This window comes from Tympanuchus pallidicinctus, unplaced genomic scaffold (assembly GCF_026119805.1).
Source record: "Tympanuchus pallidicinctus isolate F22 unplaced genomic scaffold, pur_lepc_1.0 scaffold1, whole genome shotgun sequence".
Taxonomy (NCBI): domain Eukaryota; kingdom Metazoa; phylum Chordata; class Aves; order Galliformes; family Phasianidae; genus Tympanuchus; species Tympanuchus pallidicinctus.
The window spans coordinates 89,210,949-89,226,680 of record NW_026294618.1 but is presented as its reverse complement, the minus strand read 5'-3'; the positions used below and the strand labels follow the sequence as shown (position 1 = coordinate 89,226,680).

General features: G+C 36.0%; 1 protein-coding gene across 1 annotated transcript in view; it reads left to right on the top strand.

The window, feature by feature from the left end:
• USH2A (usherin) overlaps nucleotides 1–15,732 on the top strand; it is a 391,368-nt gene that overhangs the window by 157,809 nt on the left and 217,827 nt on the right. The window contains exons 27-30 of the mRNA XM_052681187.1: nucleotides 4,025–4,298; nucleotides 7,863–8,066; nucleotides 8,189–8,269; nucleotides 10,541–10,726. Coding sequence (XP_052537147.1) covers nucleotides 4,025–4,298; nucleotides 7,863–8,066; nucleotides 8,189–8,269; nucleotides 10,541–10,726 — 745 coding nt within the window. The remainder of the gene's footprint in view (nucleotides 1–4,024; nucleotides 4,299–7,862; nucleotides 8,067–8,188; nucleotides 8,270–10,540; nucleotides 10,727–15,732) is intronic.

The following is a 15,732-nucleotide window of genomic DNA, read 5'->3' as shown; positions in this document are numbered from 1 at the left end:
TACAATGATTAAAGAAATTCCTAAGAGTTAATTTTGTTTTGCTTGTTTTCAAATGCTGCACACAGAAATGTGTCTGGAGAGTAAAAAGCCTCCAACAGATGCTCAAGATAAGTTATTTTATATCATAAGAAAGGTATCAATATACAAAAAAGCAAAATTATTTAAATAAAATATATATTATTTATATATAATATATATATTATTTATATATAAATATAGTTGGATTAGAAGTGACTACGAAATAATATAAAATATTATAATATGAAATAATATGAAATAGTACAAAAGACTAGTATTAAAATGAGTTGTTTCACCTCTGATTCATTTATGATTAACAAGATTTATTCATTTTGATTCAAAATGTAAGTCAATGTTTTCACAATACCGTGGAGGAAGCTGCACAAGTCCTTTACTAAGCAAATCTTGGAGAGATACTCATGAGCTTTTCTTTCGGTATCTGTTAAAAAGACTTTTATGTTTGGGATTTTGGTTAAGGTTGAATGTAATTTTTTACATTTTTTCAAACTCTTTGTACTAGTTACACAGTGCTGGGTTTTTATACTTTTCTCCTCCCAGTAGTTTTGAATGTAATGAGGCCAAGGTCACCATTGCATAGCGGGTTTACTGTAGTTACAACTTGAACCAACATTACAGAGGATTGTATTGAAAGTAGTATCTCTTCTTAGTTGTTCCAAGAAGCAAACATTTATATTTAGACACTTTTGAATCTGTTGGTACTCTTTATAACCTGATCTGCCCATTCCATTTTTATCTGTTTATTTATTACTTTGCAGCTGTTCTGCTAATGGCTTGTAATGTCAAAGCCTGTTTTATGGCATGGCATTATATCTAATGTGTGCTTTCTTTTAAACTTCTGACATAAAGCAACTAAATATATTTTCAGCCTTTTCAGGTCAGCTATAACTTACTCTGTATTTATTTTTTATATTACTATTCTAGCAGATTGGAGTTTTTTTCTGCATTTTGAATTCTCCTAGAACTGGCTGCTTCCTCTTTTTTAAGTAGCCTAGTTCAGAAATAATAAGTTCCAGTAGCAAGTTATGCTAATTACATGTTGTGGCTCAAGTTTGGTCTTCGAGTAGTAACTGAGATTGTGGGATTTTCACATAAGTTGTTATATATACTAATATCCCACTCTAAGCAGGAATGTGTGGATGAAATTTACAGAACAAAGGCACTGTGGACAAGAATAGGGACAAGTATGGGTCTTTGATTCTTCTGGAGATTCTTGTGGCAAGTTTTCATTTCTCTTGCTCTTTGGAAGGATGACAGAAATATGAGAAAACTTATGATTGTAAAGGAGAAAAGGGACTTAGTAAATTGAAAATGCAATGAAAAGCACAAAGTAAGCAAAACATTTTCTACACATGCCTCCACGTTTTTGCCATTTATATATTTATATTATTTTTAGCACTAAAAATTGTGGTTTGTTTTTACAGCTCTTTTTCTAACCTAAATAGGTTTTTTTTAACCTGACTTGATACCTGGCTGTAAAATCTCCGTAGCTTTAAGATGTGGAACTTTAAAGTGGATGAGTGCATGCTTTTCCAACCCTTGCAGCATTGTTTTGTGCACATACATAATGATGACAGAAGGTTTTTCCATACACTTGAGCTCACAAAAAAGGTTAATAGAAAGTGAAAATGAGGTGTGTAGCATGTTGTGCATGAGCTATGATGTCTTTGTTAGGAGGTTTGGTCAGGAGACACTTGCACTGCAAAGCAGATTAGAATCCATACATACTTAGCTCGCTTATCCTGAACACAATGTATGATGGTATTCCTTGACCCATTCCTTTGCATAGATCACACTTCTCTTGCTAGCTTTATAGTTTTGGAATGACACATGGATGGCCTGCTACCAAACAACCAAGGAGTCTGTTTTGTGTTCTGGCCAAGACAAAATTATGTCTTAGAAAAATGCTTTGTGTAAACGTCATTTCTTCCATGAGTTTCATGCCCTGAGATAATTAACTGAAGCTAGCGAGGTCAATCAGTTTTCTCTTTGGATCTAGACAGAATAGTTTTGAGCAAATGGTGACCAGAAAAACTAGTATGAATCACCAGCCTTTCTCTGAAAATTAAGGAAAAGAAATTATAATCTTGATATATATATCTCTAATTTTTCTTGTTACATCTTGAATGTTTACTTCTCATTATTTTGCTATATACTTCTGAGAAGAATCTGGGTCTGTCTTCTCTTATACCCTTTCACAAGGTAGTTAAATAGAGATGAAAGTTTTCCTACCACCTACTCTTAAGACTGAAATAAGTTCACTTCTCTCAGCCTCTCCTGAATATGTGTATCAGGTATTCCTACCTGAGAACCTGGTGCCCCTTCGCTCAATTCATTCCAGTGTCAGTACTTTTTCAGTATTTGAATGTCCACAGCTAGATACAGTACTCCAAATATGGCTTCACATGTCATGAATAGAATGGGTGACTCATCTCCTTGCACCCACTGTCTACCATTTTTCTGAGGCAGTACAGTGCATTGTTGATCTGTGAATTCATCTGGTGTTTTTCTGAACCTTTGCTCAATAGCAGGAAGAAGGCCCTGTAAGTGCTAGATGTATGCAGGATTTTGCATTTTTTTGTTCATGGTGCAGAAATCTCAAACTGAACAGTGATCCTCTCTCTCTAGCTGTGCCCAAGTATTATGAATGTCAATCCAGATAATCACAAAGAGCACAGGCATCATTCTTTGCCAGCTTTAAGTCTGTGCCAGGATGAGTCAATTGGAAGACAGGATGTGCTGAGCAGCTGACCCCATGTCAAATGCCATGTCATCTCTACAGCAGCCAGGTCTAGCAGACTTGCTGGTGTATTGCTCTAGTCATGCAACTGAAATACTTTCTTTCCGACAGCACTGTGTGCTCTGTGTTAAAACTCATCAGTGAAGTGACTTGCCCAATGGACTGCTCTTACAATTTGTAGTCATCAGCACTGATCAGCACAATCTATCCTTAACCTGTGTTTTAGGGGCCTTTTCTTTGATGGGCTATAAACTCATGGAAGCAGTGGAACTCATGAAAACCTGTGGCCCCAAACAAACAAGAGAGCAAACAGTGTTTACTTTAAAGCAGGATCTATATTGCCAATGGCATGTCAAGTACTGAATTCTTTCTTACACTAGGTTCCTTGTTAAGAAAATACAATCTGATTATGAGTACCGCAGTATTAATATTATCAGTAACCTCAATATGTCAGTTTGTCAATACTGGTGCTAAGCATTTATATTAAATTTGTAGGGTTTTTTTTTTCTTAATAAGATTTTAGTGTGAAAAAAGAAATGCATTTTTTGTGAGCTTATCCATATTTTTCATCCACAAGTTCATCATCTTTGTGTTTAATGCTTTGTACCTTCCAGTTGACAGTCTCACACCACTTGCATTCTAACCAGTTAGAATAAATATTCCCTACAGTAAAACACTTGGAAACTTCTGCTGTGATAATTTAAGTAGAATGCTTCTCTATTAGAAAAGTGGCATATCAGTCTCAAAAAAAGCACATACAAAATTGTTATTTTCTTAAAATATTTAGGAGAATGAAGATGAAATACAGAATCAGCGTATGCTGGAGAAACTGGAAATTGAGTTCACCAGCCAATTAAAAGAGCTTAATCAGATCTGACATTTCATTTCATTATTATCTTGTTACATTCTTCCAAAAAAATGAATTGATAGGTAAAATACTGTTTTCTCATTCTCAAAAAAAAAAAAAAAAAAAGCAAACTAGTCCTGATTCTTCTTTTCATCATTTCCCTTAGTCCCAAAATCAGTTGTAAAAAAATCAGAATGTGTTCCTACTTTCTGAATTAACTGCAAATTAGCATGGTTTATGTGAACAATTTTATTGTAATTTCCACTTTCCTGAAGATATAAAAATATCTTTATCCTTTTCTTACTTGATTTTTTTTTTTTATATCTCCAAAGTGCTTATCTTTTATTTCTCTGTATGTGGCGCTTTCTTCAGAATCTCTTTTTCTGTTTTAAAATATATAGATTGAACTGAAAAGCGGAATACTAAACGTCTTGCTGAAAACTGGCACTGTCTTTACCCAAGTGGATCTCTGGTTAGGATTGTCTTATTGTGATGGAAATTGGAAGAAAGTAACTGTGAACAAGGAGGGTTCTGTAGTTTCGGCAAGTGTGAATGAGCTGAGAGAGCAGACACTGGAACCCAACGCTCAGCAACTGAAAGTAAATTCTCCAGTCTACATAGGAGGAGTCCCATGGGAGATTCAGAATGTCTATAAAGATCTGGGGTCAGAACAAGGTAAGGTGACAACTCAGAGTTTGTCACATTTCTCAGGAACTTTTGTCACATGCAAGGTTATTGGTGGACCTTCTGCTGCCCAGAACTTAAATTCTTGAATATGTAACATTTATCAAGTTTAGCATATAATTTACTGTGTCCTCCCATTCACTGTTACTTTAACTGTCAGTTATTCATACCCAGTCAGCTTTACTTTACTCTTAATCCCTTTGTAATGCTACAGATTCCTTCCAAGCGAAGCTTGGATAAGAGAAGCAAGCAATCTAGCTGGATGAAACTGGAGAGTGGCGAAATAGGATGCCCAACCAGAAAGAAGAGCTCAGATTTTCCTCAGAGCCTGTTCAGATCAGCTTGTTTCTCTTGATCATTTTGTTGAGTTAGCTTCAGATCTGTAATAAAACACAGTGGAATACAGTACAAATATCTTAAACCACTGTAGTGTAGTTGAGTGTTGGCGTGGGTTGCCGAGTTGAAGGCTGATTAGTCCTTTTGCAGGCAGAAGTTGATTATGGTCTAAAAAAAAATCAGTAAGTATGAAATCCTGAATTAGGATTTCAGCAATGTTATCTGGTGATGCTTTTTTGCATTACCAGGAGCAAGAGAGAGATTTGCTGGGTCTCTTTTGTTCTAAGATAGGTCAAATTTCTAGGAAAAAGAGGGAAGTATTAGGTGCAGCTTGCTGCTAATAACCTGTGCCTAAGACTTGACTGTATGAAACGTACTCCAAAAAGTGTCTTAAAACTGGCCCTCTTTATTTTGGGGATCTAGATTTTTCTTACTTATGGTGGTATTCATCAGTTATACTGTATTTTTCAGATATGATGGCCAACTAAGTAGCAATCAGTAAGTGATTAGTAGGGAATCAAGTGAGTCTACTTGTGCTTGCAGTGAATATACCTATTCATGTAAACTCTGCAGAGCCGCATTGCAGCCTTGTGGATTCACAGCTACAAATGGGTTGAATCAAATCAAAGCACTAACATTCACAGCTCAAAAATATTATTTTAAGTATCACTCAGCAGTGGATATCATATATATTTTATAGTCTTCCTTCAAGTTCTATATGGGTAATTTTTATGGCTCAAAAGAACTAGCCAGTCATCCCCTGTCAGCATTGCTTTATAGCAGATGGTATGGGCTCGTCAGTGGATGCATTCTCAGCTCCTGCAGCAAAGAGAGCTGTGATCTAGGGCAAAATAGTCTGAAGTGAATGTCTGAAGTGCATATTCAAGCACGTCGATAAACATTACTTTTTTTTCACAAAGGCTGTTCAGCATACTCCAAAATAAAATTGCAGAAGTGAGTTTGTATTTAGAACTTCTGATGGCAAAAAAAAATTTTGTGTTCCTGAACGTAGATTTAAATGAGCAAGGCATCCACATATTAAGATCTTGGCTTAAGTGAATATTCTTAACTTATGTCTGACCCTATCGTGCTCTTAAATGTAGCCTGTCAGTTTCTATCACTGTGACCAATCAGAATGATATTGGTAATGAGAAGATTAGGCAAAAAAGGAGGTAAGGTTGAAACAGGACACAGCTCCATAGGACATTAGGGCAGACAGCTGAGAAAGTAGCAACACCTGTGTTTTGGTTTCCTCAAGTGTTACAAGGTTGTTTTAATTACAATCTGTAGAAAATATGCTTTCAACACTACATGTTCAAGATGAGCTGGCAGGAAAGTCTGTGAGAATTTATATTAACTTATTCTGCAGCTACTGAGCACAAATAAACATTACTTGACATCAGTCTGAAGTCCTCAAATAGTAAGGACTCAAAAGAAAATGAAAGTAATGAATTAAAATATGTTGTATAGTATACATTGCAAACACAAATTAAACAATTGCTCATTTTGCCTAGTAATTAAGATACTTCTGCAGACTGGTATTAATTATTTGCTCTACCACGAAATGTCTAGAAACCAAGTAAATCTCTGTGGAATTGGAGTTGACTTTAACAGAGGTGTGTGCAATAGAAAGAGCAGTTTTTCTTAGTTCCTAACATAGTAAAGAGAGAATTTGTTTTAGAGGATTGTTCAAAATCAGTATCCACCTTCAGGAACTATCTATGAATATTGAATTCTCAATTTAGGTTGTTAAATACGATTGTTCTTATCTGCCATTTTTCAGAAATAAAGGCAGTAGAAGTACATAATGTGTAACAGTATATAAAAATATAATACTTTCATAAAACTAAAACAAGAGCACTAATCTCTGTAAGACTAATTTTTAATTTACCTAGTTAAATCTTAGGTGAATTGCAGTCTTCAGTTTGGTTACTGTTTTCTTTGGTTTTACTTTAACTGCCAAGCACTGAACTTTAGCCAGATCTGAGGCTGTTCCAAAAGTAGTGCCCTCTATTTATTTCCTTAGAAACTGCAGCACCTATGAAGAGCACAATGACTTTTTGAAAGAGAAAAGTTGCAGCTGTAATGCACTGTGTTTCAATATAGTCACCACCATAAGCTATGTATTTTCCCCAGCAATGACCAAGGGTTTGCACATTTTGCTTGTAAAAAAAAACTGCATCAACAGAGGTGACCCGCTGTTGCTGTCACCACTGCTGAAACGCACCACCCTCCAGCTCACTGTGCTTACATCCATTGTTTGGTCTCCATAAACGTTCAACAAGCATCAACAAATGTCAGTGGGTGTCATTTTTTTCCACATGAAGGAGTTCAATTCCATACCTTTGATTCATATGTGCTTCCATGTCAGATGCCATTTTGTCAGAGTGCCCCTCTGCTGCCATCTGTCGTACAGTAACAAAATATAATTAAGTGGGAAAGTTCAACAATGCCATAGCATTGGCATTTGCACCTGATGTCATGAGCCAACGTCATAAACTAGGAGACATTTCTTTCAAAGCAGCCTCTTATTTTGCATTAATATATTAATTTCTGTGTAAATTAAATCATAGAAATATGAAGAAATTGGAATAAGTACACCCTGATTTTTGATACACACCAATTTTGTTATTGCAAATAACTAGGTTAACATATTTGTAATGTTGCTGAGAATGTTACATGCACACACAAATATATGCATACACACACATATATAAATAAATAGTTACTTAAATTTGTCCTGTCAACGAGCTGTTTGGGTTATGTTTTCAGAATGTTTCCGAACAGTACACCAGATTTAGACCTAATTGGATTTCTCATTTTTATCATTTTCTGACTATACTTTTAATCTACATATTCTTCTCAATTTATCAAGAAATTATTGTCAAGCAATGGAAAGCCAGTTTTCAAAATCAGAATAACTTTTAAGATGATAATTTTAAAGGAAGAAGAGGCAGAGCAGAGAACAAACATTTTCTCATAGGATAGAATTGATGACAATGAAAGTACAGTTCTGTAAGGCAGGAATTCAACACTAGAATGTCAGGAATTTTTACCTGCATCATATCTTGAAAGAAAAGAGAGTTTTCTCACGTTGTAAGTTACCTTTTTTCTATTATAGTCTTTACTGTTGAAAATATAGTTTCAAAAGGAATGAAAGTGATTCTTAAGTAATGACTGAGGCTCTTTATGTGATACTAATCCCTTACTGTTTGCTAGGTTTCGGTGGTTGCATGAAGGATGTTAAATTTACACGAGGTGCTGTCGTTAACTTGGCATCTGTGTCCAGCAGTGCTGTCAGAGTCAATCTGGATGGATGCCTATCAACTGACAGCGCTGTTAACTGCAGGGGAAATGACTCCATCCTAGTATACCGAGGAAAAGAGCAGAGTGTTTATGAGAATGGTCTACAACCATTTACAGGTAACACATTGGTTCCTTAAATGAAATATATCATTTTTATTTTCTTCTGTATTAATGTGTTACCGTGTTCAGTCTTTGTTCTTTTTTTCCTCCCGTCTTTTGCAACTCTGTGGTCTTTGAAGAATACCTTTATAGGGTGGTTGCCTCAAATGAAGCAGGATCAGTATCTAGTGTATGGACGCGTGCCCGTACAAGAGAATCAGGTAAATATAGCTTTAAGGCTTACTTATGTCCATTTTTCTTGTGCTATCTGATATTAGGTTGGAGAAAAGCACATCACCAGAATTTTAGCAGTCTAAGTCATGTAGTATTTCTAAAGGTACTGAAAGTCTTTGATGCTTTGAATAGTAGCAGACTACTGGAACATGTTTAAGCAAGTACTTTCCACATATAATTCAAAGTATTTTCCAAATATATATTTTATTTACTTTTTTTATTGAGAGCAAGGAAATAATTGAACTGCATTAACAAAATAAGAACAGTCATGTTATGTAGGCAGGTTGATGTGTGCACATCCAAATTTACATTTACAGGAGTCTGCTAGAGTAAGTAACTGTATTTTCACACATATGACTGAGTGATACTAAATCAAGTGCAGAGGAGGGAGATACTGGAGAATAGCAGGAGCATACTGTGGAAGATGAAGATGCAAAGCCATATAACTGTGAGATCAGTGAGATCAGGATCTAGTGCAAGGTTTTGGTTTTTTTTTTTTTTTACATTTTCTGCACATGCACATGCTGCTCAGTGCTGCTGAATAATGTAGATGGGGGAAGGATTCTTTTTACAAGTAATGTGCAGATTGTGAATATTTAACAGGAAAGCGTGTGGCTTGTGAAGAAGGTTTCAAAGGAATATAATATCTGCTGAACATTAAAGATCATATGTTTCTTATATTCATGAGGAAAAGTTTCTGCTCAGTGCCTTTACAAACTTACTTTGGCCAGCATGTTTTTAAAGAATTAGTCCTGCATTTTTTTTATTGAAGTTTTTGTTTTCCATAAATGGAAGCCTAACTGCATTCTCTCAATGCAGAGAATTATTTTGATGAAAGATATTCAGCATAAGATCTTAAAAAAAAGATATAATATGTATGTGAATATTTGACTTGTTAATACACTCCTACATAACTTGGTGTCATAATTTTTTGTACTACCCAGAAGAGAGAAGGTACATATGTATTGTCATACCAACTGTCTGACAGAAGTAAGCTTTCCCATAAATTTGTTTGCAAGCTGACCACAACATTGAACAGCTATATGATCCCTCGGGGTGGAGAATAATTGCACTACTTAATTATTTTTGAGTTGGTTTTGTTTTGTCCCTTATGAGAAGACCATCTGCTATAGAGTACTTTACCTTGCCCCGTGATACACTTCAGGACTAATAAAATCAATATAATTCTGTGGTAATGGAGGCTTTCCTAGAGAATCACTTTTTTTGTACATGAATCACAACTTCCAAGTATTATCAGAGTTTGCATTGTAGTACTCTTTATTTGAAAACAAAAATGAACAAACAGAACATAACCACATCTAAACCAAGTCTCTGTAGATATTTAATGAAACTTAAAATTATATAAAAACTGGTTATTTGATGGTGAGAAAAGCAAATGATCATCAGCAGGGCTAGGGAGTCCACATGCATTTACAGCAAACTCATCATCCATCATCCTGCCATTGTGTTCCTTGGGCCTTTCCTCTGCATCCCTTGTGCAGTCATCTGTGATGAAGTTGTTACTGGACAGACCTTTAGCTGATATAGAAATATATAATAAATAGTAAAAGGTTAAGGGAAATGTGATTTTTTTCTTTTAAATTAGCTCCTCCATACATATATTAGCTTAACTTTCCAGATCTTCTAAGCATCTTCGTTTTTCTTTCTTTAATTTCATTTTCATTTTCTAATCCCCATCCTCCCCCAGTACAAAATCAGAGATTTTTACTCTCAGATAGTTATCTGTCATTTCAGAGATATGAACATAATTTAAAAAGCTTAATTTTTTGAAGCATTTTGTAAACAAGGATGTACATTTTTTAGAAATGTTTCATATTTTTGGCAATCTGTGGTTTAGATATCCAACAGATAAATGTCAAACTCTTCTCTGCTGCAGTCTCTTGCATCATTCAGTTGCTAGATTATAATGCCCATACTTGCTAGCTACATACAGTCCACCTCCTCTTTTTGAGTGATGCTTAAATACGTTTGATACATTAAATGTTTTCAGAAAACCTCAACAAGATGAGAAGGAATGTTATGTAGATGGAGTTTTGATGGTTTTGAAATATAGCTTACACTCAATAGCTCAAGATGTGCAGTCATATTAAATCAGTGCTGAAAAGTTACAACTCTAATAAATTGTATTTATGCTAATGGTTGAGTCTGATTTACTGCAGCCATTAAAAGTGAAGAATAGGGGCAATAGTCTCCTTAGAACTGCCATTTTCTCTATTTTCTATTTTATCCTTCCACAGTTCCACAAAATGTGCCAACTCCCTCAAGAGTTCACAGTATAAATGGTTACAGCATTGAGGTCACCTGGGACAAACCTGCTGGGGTCATAGGTGTAATTGAGAAGTACATTTTGAAAGCATATGAAGAGGATGGTCCCAGTGTACCTATCACTATTGCTGAGCTTGCTGACACGAGTATGCTCACAGGTAAATGTTGTTAAGTACCATTTTCTAGGTGTATCTAATAACATGGCATGTTTATACCTCCTTCTGTTGAACTATAAAGTATTGTCTATTTTCATGTATAAAGAGCATATCTACTTGCTCCAAAAGTAATGTCTTCTGTTTATTTCCTTGGAAACTGACAGATGCAAAGAGCACAATAGCACTGTTTGATAGAGCAAACTCTCAGCTACAAAACATTATTTGTCCATGCAAGTCCCCACCATAAGCTGTGCATTTTCACCAGCAATAAGGACCTGCATGCTGCAATTGTAAAACTCTGCACCCAGTGGAGGTGACCTGCTGTCACCACTGCAGAAATGCAACATTCACCACCCCACTGTGCTCGCATTCACTGTTTGGTCTCCATAAACATACAGCAAATGTTGATTATTTTTTTTTCACATGGAGGAATTCAATGACATCCCATTCCTTCATATGCATTTCCATGTCAGACGCCATTTTGTCAGACTGCCCTTATACTGCCATCTGTGACACAGCAACTACTTCTAATGGAATATTGATGGGAATGTTCAACATTTACTGCCATACCACCAATATCTGCCACTGACATTGTGGGCCAGCATAATAAAATAGGAGGCATAACTTTTAGAGAAGCCCTTGCAATACTGTCAGCACCAATGTATATGCAATGTATTGACTTTGAAGAGCAGTAGAAATTAAAATGCATCTAAATACTGAAAACAAGTTCTATTTAGGCTAAAGTCTTACTTTCTTATTTACTCTTATTTTCATTGTATATTTATTCATTGTCTAAAATTAATTATTTAATTCATAAAAACAAAAAAGCTCTAGTGACATAATGCTCAAAACTAGTGCCTTGGTAAGGCTTGACTTCAGGCAATATAAAAATTGCAGAAAATAACTTAACCTTTCAGTAGTACATTACTGCTGTTTTCCTGAAACCTGAGAAATACGTGTTCAATGTTTTTACATAAATATGTATGTTTTGTGTTGTTTTCTGCTGTAATGTAGACATAAATTTTCAAAGCTAACATGCATGTATTTTTTCTTCAGTTGGAATGTTCTTGACTATTTTTTAATATTGTGCTTGCAGCACATAAATTGCATTGGCTTTTCATTATTACTGTCATTTGTTTGATGAACTTTTTGTTTGAATACTCTTTATCTATGTGGAAATGTAATATAAATTACATGAATAGAAATTCGAGACCATATGTTAGCGTGTGTTCAATAACAACAGCTAATGTTCAGAACTTAAATTTAGCTTAATTCTTACTGGTATTATGCCATGATTCTATGTTAAAGTTATGAAGAAGTCTACACTGTGCTGGATAGGGAAGAGGTATACACGTGCAGCTTTCAGGAGGAGAAAGATAAGTCATTCCTTTGTATTAGGAATGTATATTGTGTATGTGTATTAGGAATGTATATAGGATATTAAATAGATCCTTCTCTTTTTTTTTTTTTTTTTTTTTTTTTTTTTTGGTCCATTATAGCAGGTAGGTGCTGAGTAATGCAAAATTAAGTGACCATAAGAACTTAAAAATGACTCTGTTCAACTATTGTCCTCTCTGATAATGTCAGATTGTAGATTTTTGGGAATATGACATAAAGTGAGTCTTCCTGTTAATGTAACTTCAGTTGGTAGTTTGTCTAATTCCTCATCTGGAAGGTGCATCTTCACCACTGTGCATAGTGGTAGTATTATCTTTCTTAGCCATTTATGGTTTTGCTTCTCAAGACTTGCTATGGCAGTAAGTTTTCAGATTCAGTTTTGTCTGTGTGACAGGAGTACTTCCTTTTGTTATTTATAACTGCTGCCTGATATTTCAGAAATGTATTTCCTGGTTTCAGTGTTGTATGAAATACGTAATTCAAACCCTCATGCAGAGGTCAGATCTGAGACAACTGGAAAACCATTTCTGTTAAACCACTGCTCCTGATGGGCATGGTTTTGCCTTTACCCCATTGATTTCAGTGCAGGCTACACAGAGAGATTAGTTTGTGAGCATTAAAAAACGGCTACCCTCAAACATGAGAGATAATGGGGAAAATAAGAAATCTCAAGTGGTGAATTATTAACAGTATTTTTTGAAAACTGGACAGTTTGCCTCCAAGAGCAGATTCATGATGTGTAGATGATGAGCACATAAATTCATTTAAATACAAGCTGAGGACTATCAAGGATGTTTGAGCAAATGTTGGAGAATGTTTGCTTAAGCATTCTAGACTCATGTGCTGCTGGACATAACCTGTAAGGCAACTCTATAGTAACAAAGGGTGGTGGTGAGACAGTAAAGACTGCTTCTTTTCATGTGTCATAAATGTGGCAATTGCAGTTTTGCTGCTGGTAACACAGGATAAGGTATGGCACATGGCCAGAAACGTAATCACTATACACTGGTGTAGCACAAGTTCCTGCAAAATTTAATTTTCAATGATGTGTGTTTGATCCATGAGTTTTTATATATAAATTTAAGAGGAAATGAGAAGTAAATAATCAACATGATCTTTGGCTGGAGTACTAAAAATGTCAAGAATTTTCTCTCATTATAATTCTAATTGTCATAATTTTCCTATTTTCTTAATTTTCCTCTTTTATTCAACAGTTTGGTTTTTAAGCTAAAAAAAAAACAAAAACAAGCTATACTCTGAGAGTATTATGCCATCATGCCTCAAAACTAATTTTGTACATATTTAAGAGTGTTGGCAGTACAGGAGGAGGCGGAAAGAGCTGGAAACAGTTGCTACCCTTACACTTATATTGTAGCCTGCTGGGTAATCAGCATTTGGAAAACAACACAAATCCTAGAAAACATTCACAGTCACCAAGAGCTGTGAGACTGGTCAGAATGGTAAATGTAATGTGATTTTGTTACCTGGTGGTTGGATCTTTGACAAGTTGTACTGCACTACAGGAGAATTCTGCAGTGCAAGGAGTTAAAGAGAAAATTACAAAATGCTTAATCGTAGAATGGTTTGGATTGTTTTACGATAACCTACTTCTAACCCCCTGCTACAGGCAGGGACACCTCCCTCTAGACTGTATTGCTTCCAGCCCCATCCAGCTGGGACTTGAATACTTCCAAGGAGGAGACATTTATAACCTCACTGGGCAACCTGTTCTAATGTCTCAACACTCTCATGGTAAAGTATTCCTTCCTAATATCTAATCTACGTCTAGCCCTCCTTGAGGTACTGGAAGGCTGCTAAAATATCCCCCTAGAACCTAAGCTTCTCCAGGCTGAAGAGACCCAGCTCCATCAGCCTGTCTTCATAGGGGAGAGGTGCTCCAGCCTTCTGATCATCTTTGTGGTCCTCCTCTGGACCCACTCCAGCAGCTTGATGTCCTTGTGCTGGGGGCTCCAGAGTTGAACACAGTACAGTATAGAATGCAGAAGACATTGAACAGCAGTGGTCCCAGTATCCATCCATGGGAAGCGCATCTGATTTGCCTTCAACTGGATTTTATGCCACTGATTATAACCTTCTTGGTCCAGCTATGCAGCCAGCTTTCAATTCGCTTCACTGTCCACTTATCTGTACTTCATCAGTTTGTCTGTGAGGATGCTATGGGAGACAGCATCAAAATCTATACTAAGGTCGAGATAACATCTATTGCTATCTCTGCATTTATGAAGCTTTTCATCTTATTATAGAAGTCTATCAGGTTGTCATATCAGTTAGGAAAATCTAAATCAAAATGAGCTCTATAATTATTCAGCAGTAATTTCATCTTCTTTTTCATGTGATCCCTTATATCACTGGCTCCCAATATAGCTGGCTGCAAGTTGCCTTCTGTGCTTAGGCAGAGAAGATTGTTCTCAAAAGTTGATTTAAACGTATAGTTTCGTGAGATAGTTACTAACTGGCTGCAGCTGTGGGAAGGTTTAGAGTGTTCAGTCACTTTCCCATGGGTGTCTCATTACATCTAGAAGAGAATGAAGAGGGGATTATTGCTTAGCCTTAAGGCTTGTCTGGTGTGTCTTACAAGTTTTACCATCAGAAAATTAATCCAGCAAGGTGATCATTTCTCATCCTTATCAATTAATGCTCAAAATACACACAAACACCCTGCTGTGTGACACAGAAAATAGCTCATGAGAAATAACTTAAGCTTCTCTTTGTGTTCTTCTTGACTCTCAGTGTTTAGATTAGCATTCTCACATACTCTGTATCATGTGCCATACCTTCTGTTTTCACAAAGGATTCCTGGTTTAGACACAGTATTCGGATAGAAAATGACATTTGACTTTACCTGTCCCAGCAAAGATGCCTCTGTTGTCAGGCACTTAAGAGAAATGCATTTTATAATTCAAACTGAATACATTTTATAAATCAAAATCATAGCATTCAGGAGATCCAGTTACAGGCAATGAAGAATAATAGTGAAAGCTGCAAATGGTAAGATATTCAGCAAAAGAATTCACAGACATTTTGTATTTCCATTAGAGTTGGGGTTTTTTTTTTCAGTTTCACATGGTTACTGTAGTTCTTTGTACCTATGTCTTTACCACAATAACCAAGTGCCAAAGTTGTGGCTGCACACATGATAATGAGAAAATCATTATCAGTTTATCCTCCAAATGCCCACAGTTGCCATTCCTTCTTCCCCTTGAAATGAGCTTATGATTTCTTTTCACCTTGAAGTCCTTTATGCGTGGCAGTTGACTATCTCAGGAAAAGTTAATTTGATGATTTGATATGGTTAATAAAAGTGATAAGGCTGTGCACTGGCTTTGGAAGGTGGGGGATTTCCTCTCAGAAAAGGAACTCAGGCCTTCCTACCATTGAGTAGGTTTGCCAGTGGGGTAAAGGAAAGCTCACTGCCAGCCTGGAAAATGACCGTGTTTAAAGAAAATACTCCGGAGGAGAGCTTCTCACTCCTACTGAAAGGATGAGGGAGACTTCTGCCAGGCCTAAGCTAGCAGTGGATAGTGTCTGCCTGGCAAACCCCACTTTATTTTGCAAAGAGGCTTGGAGCAGTAGTTTTTGGGTTGCTTGCA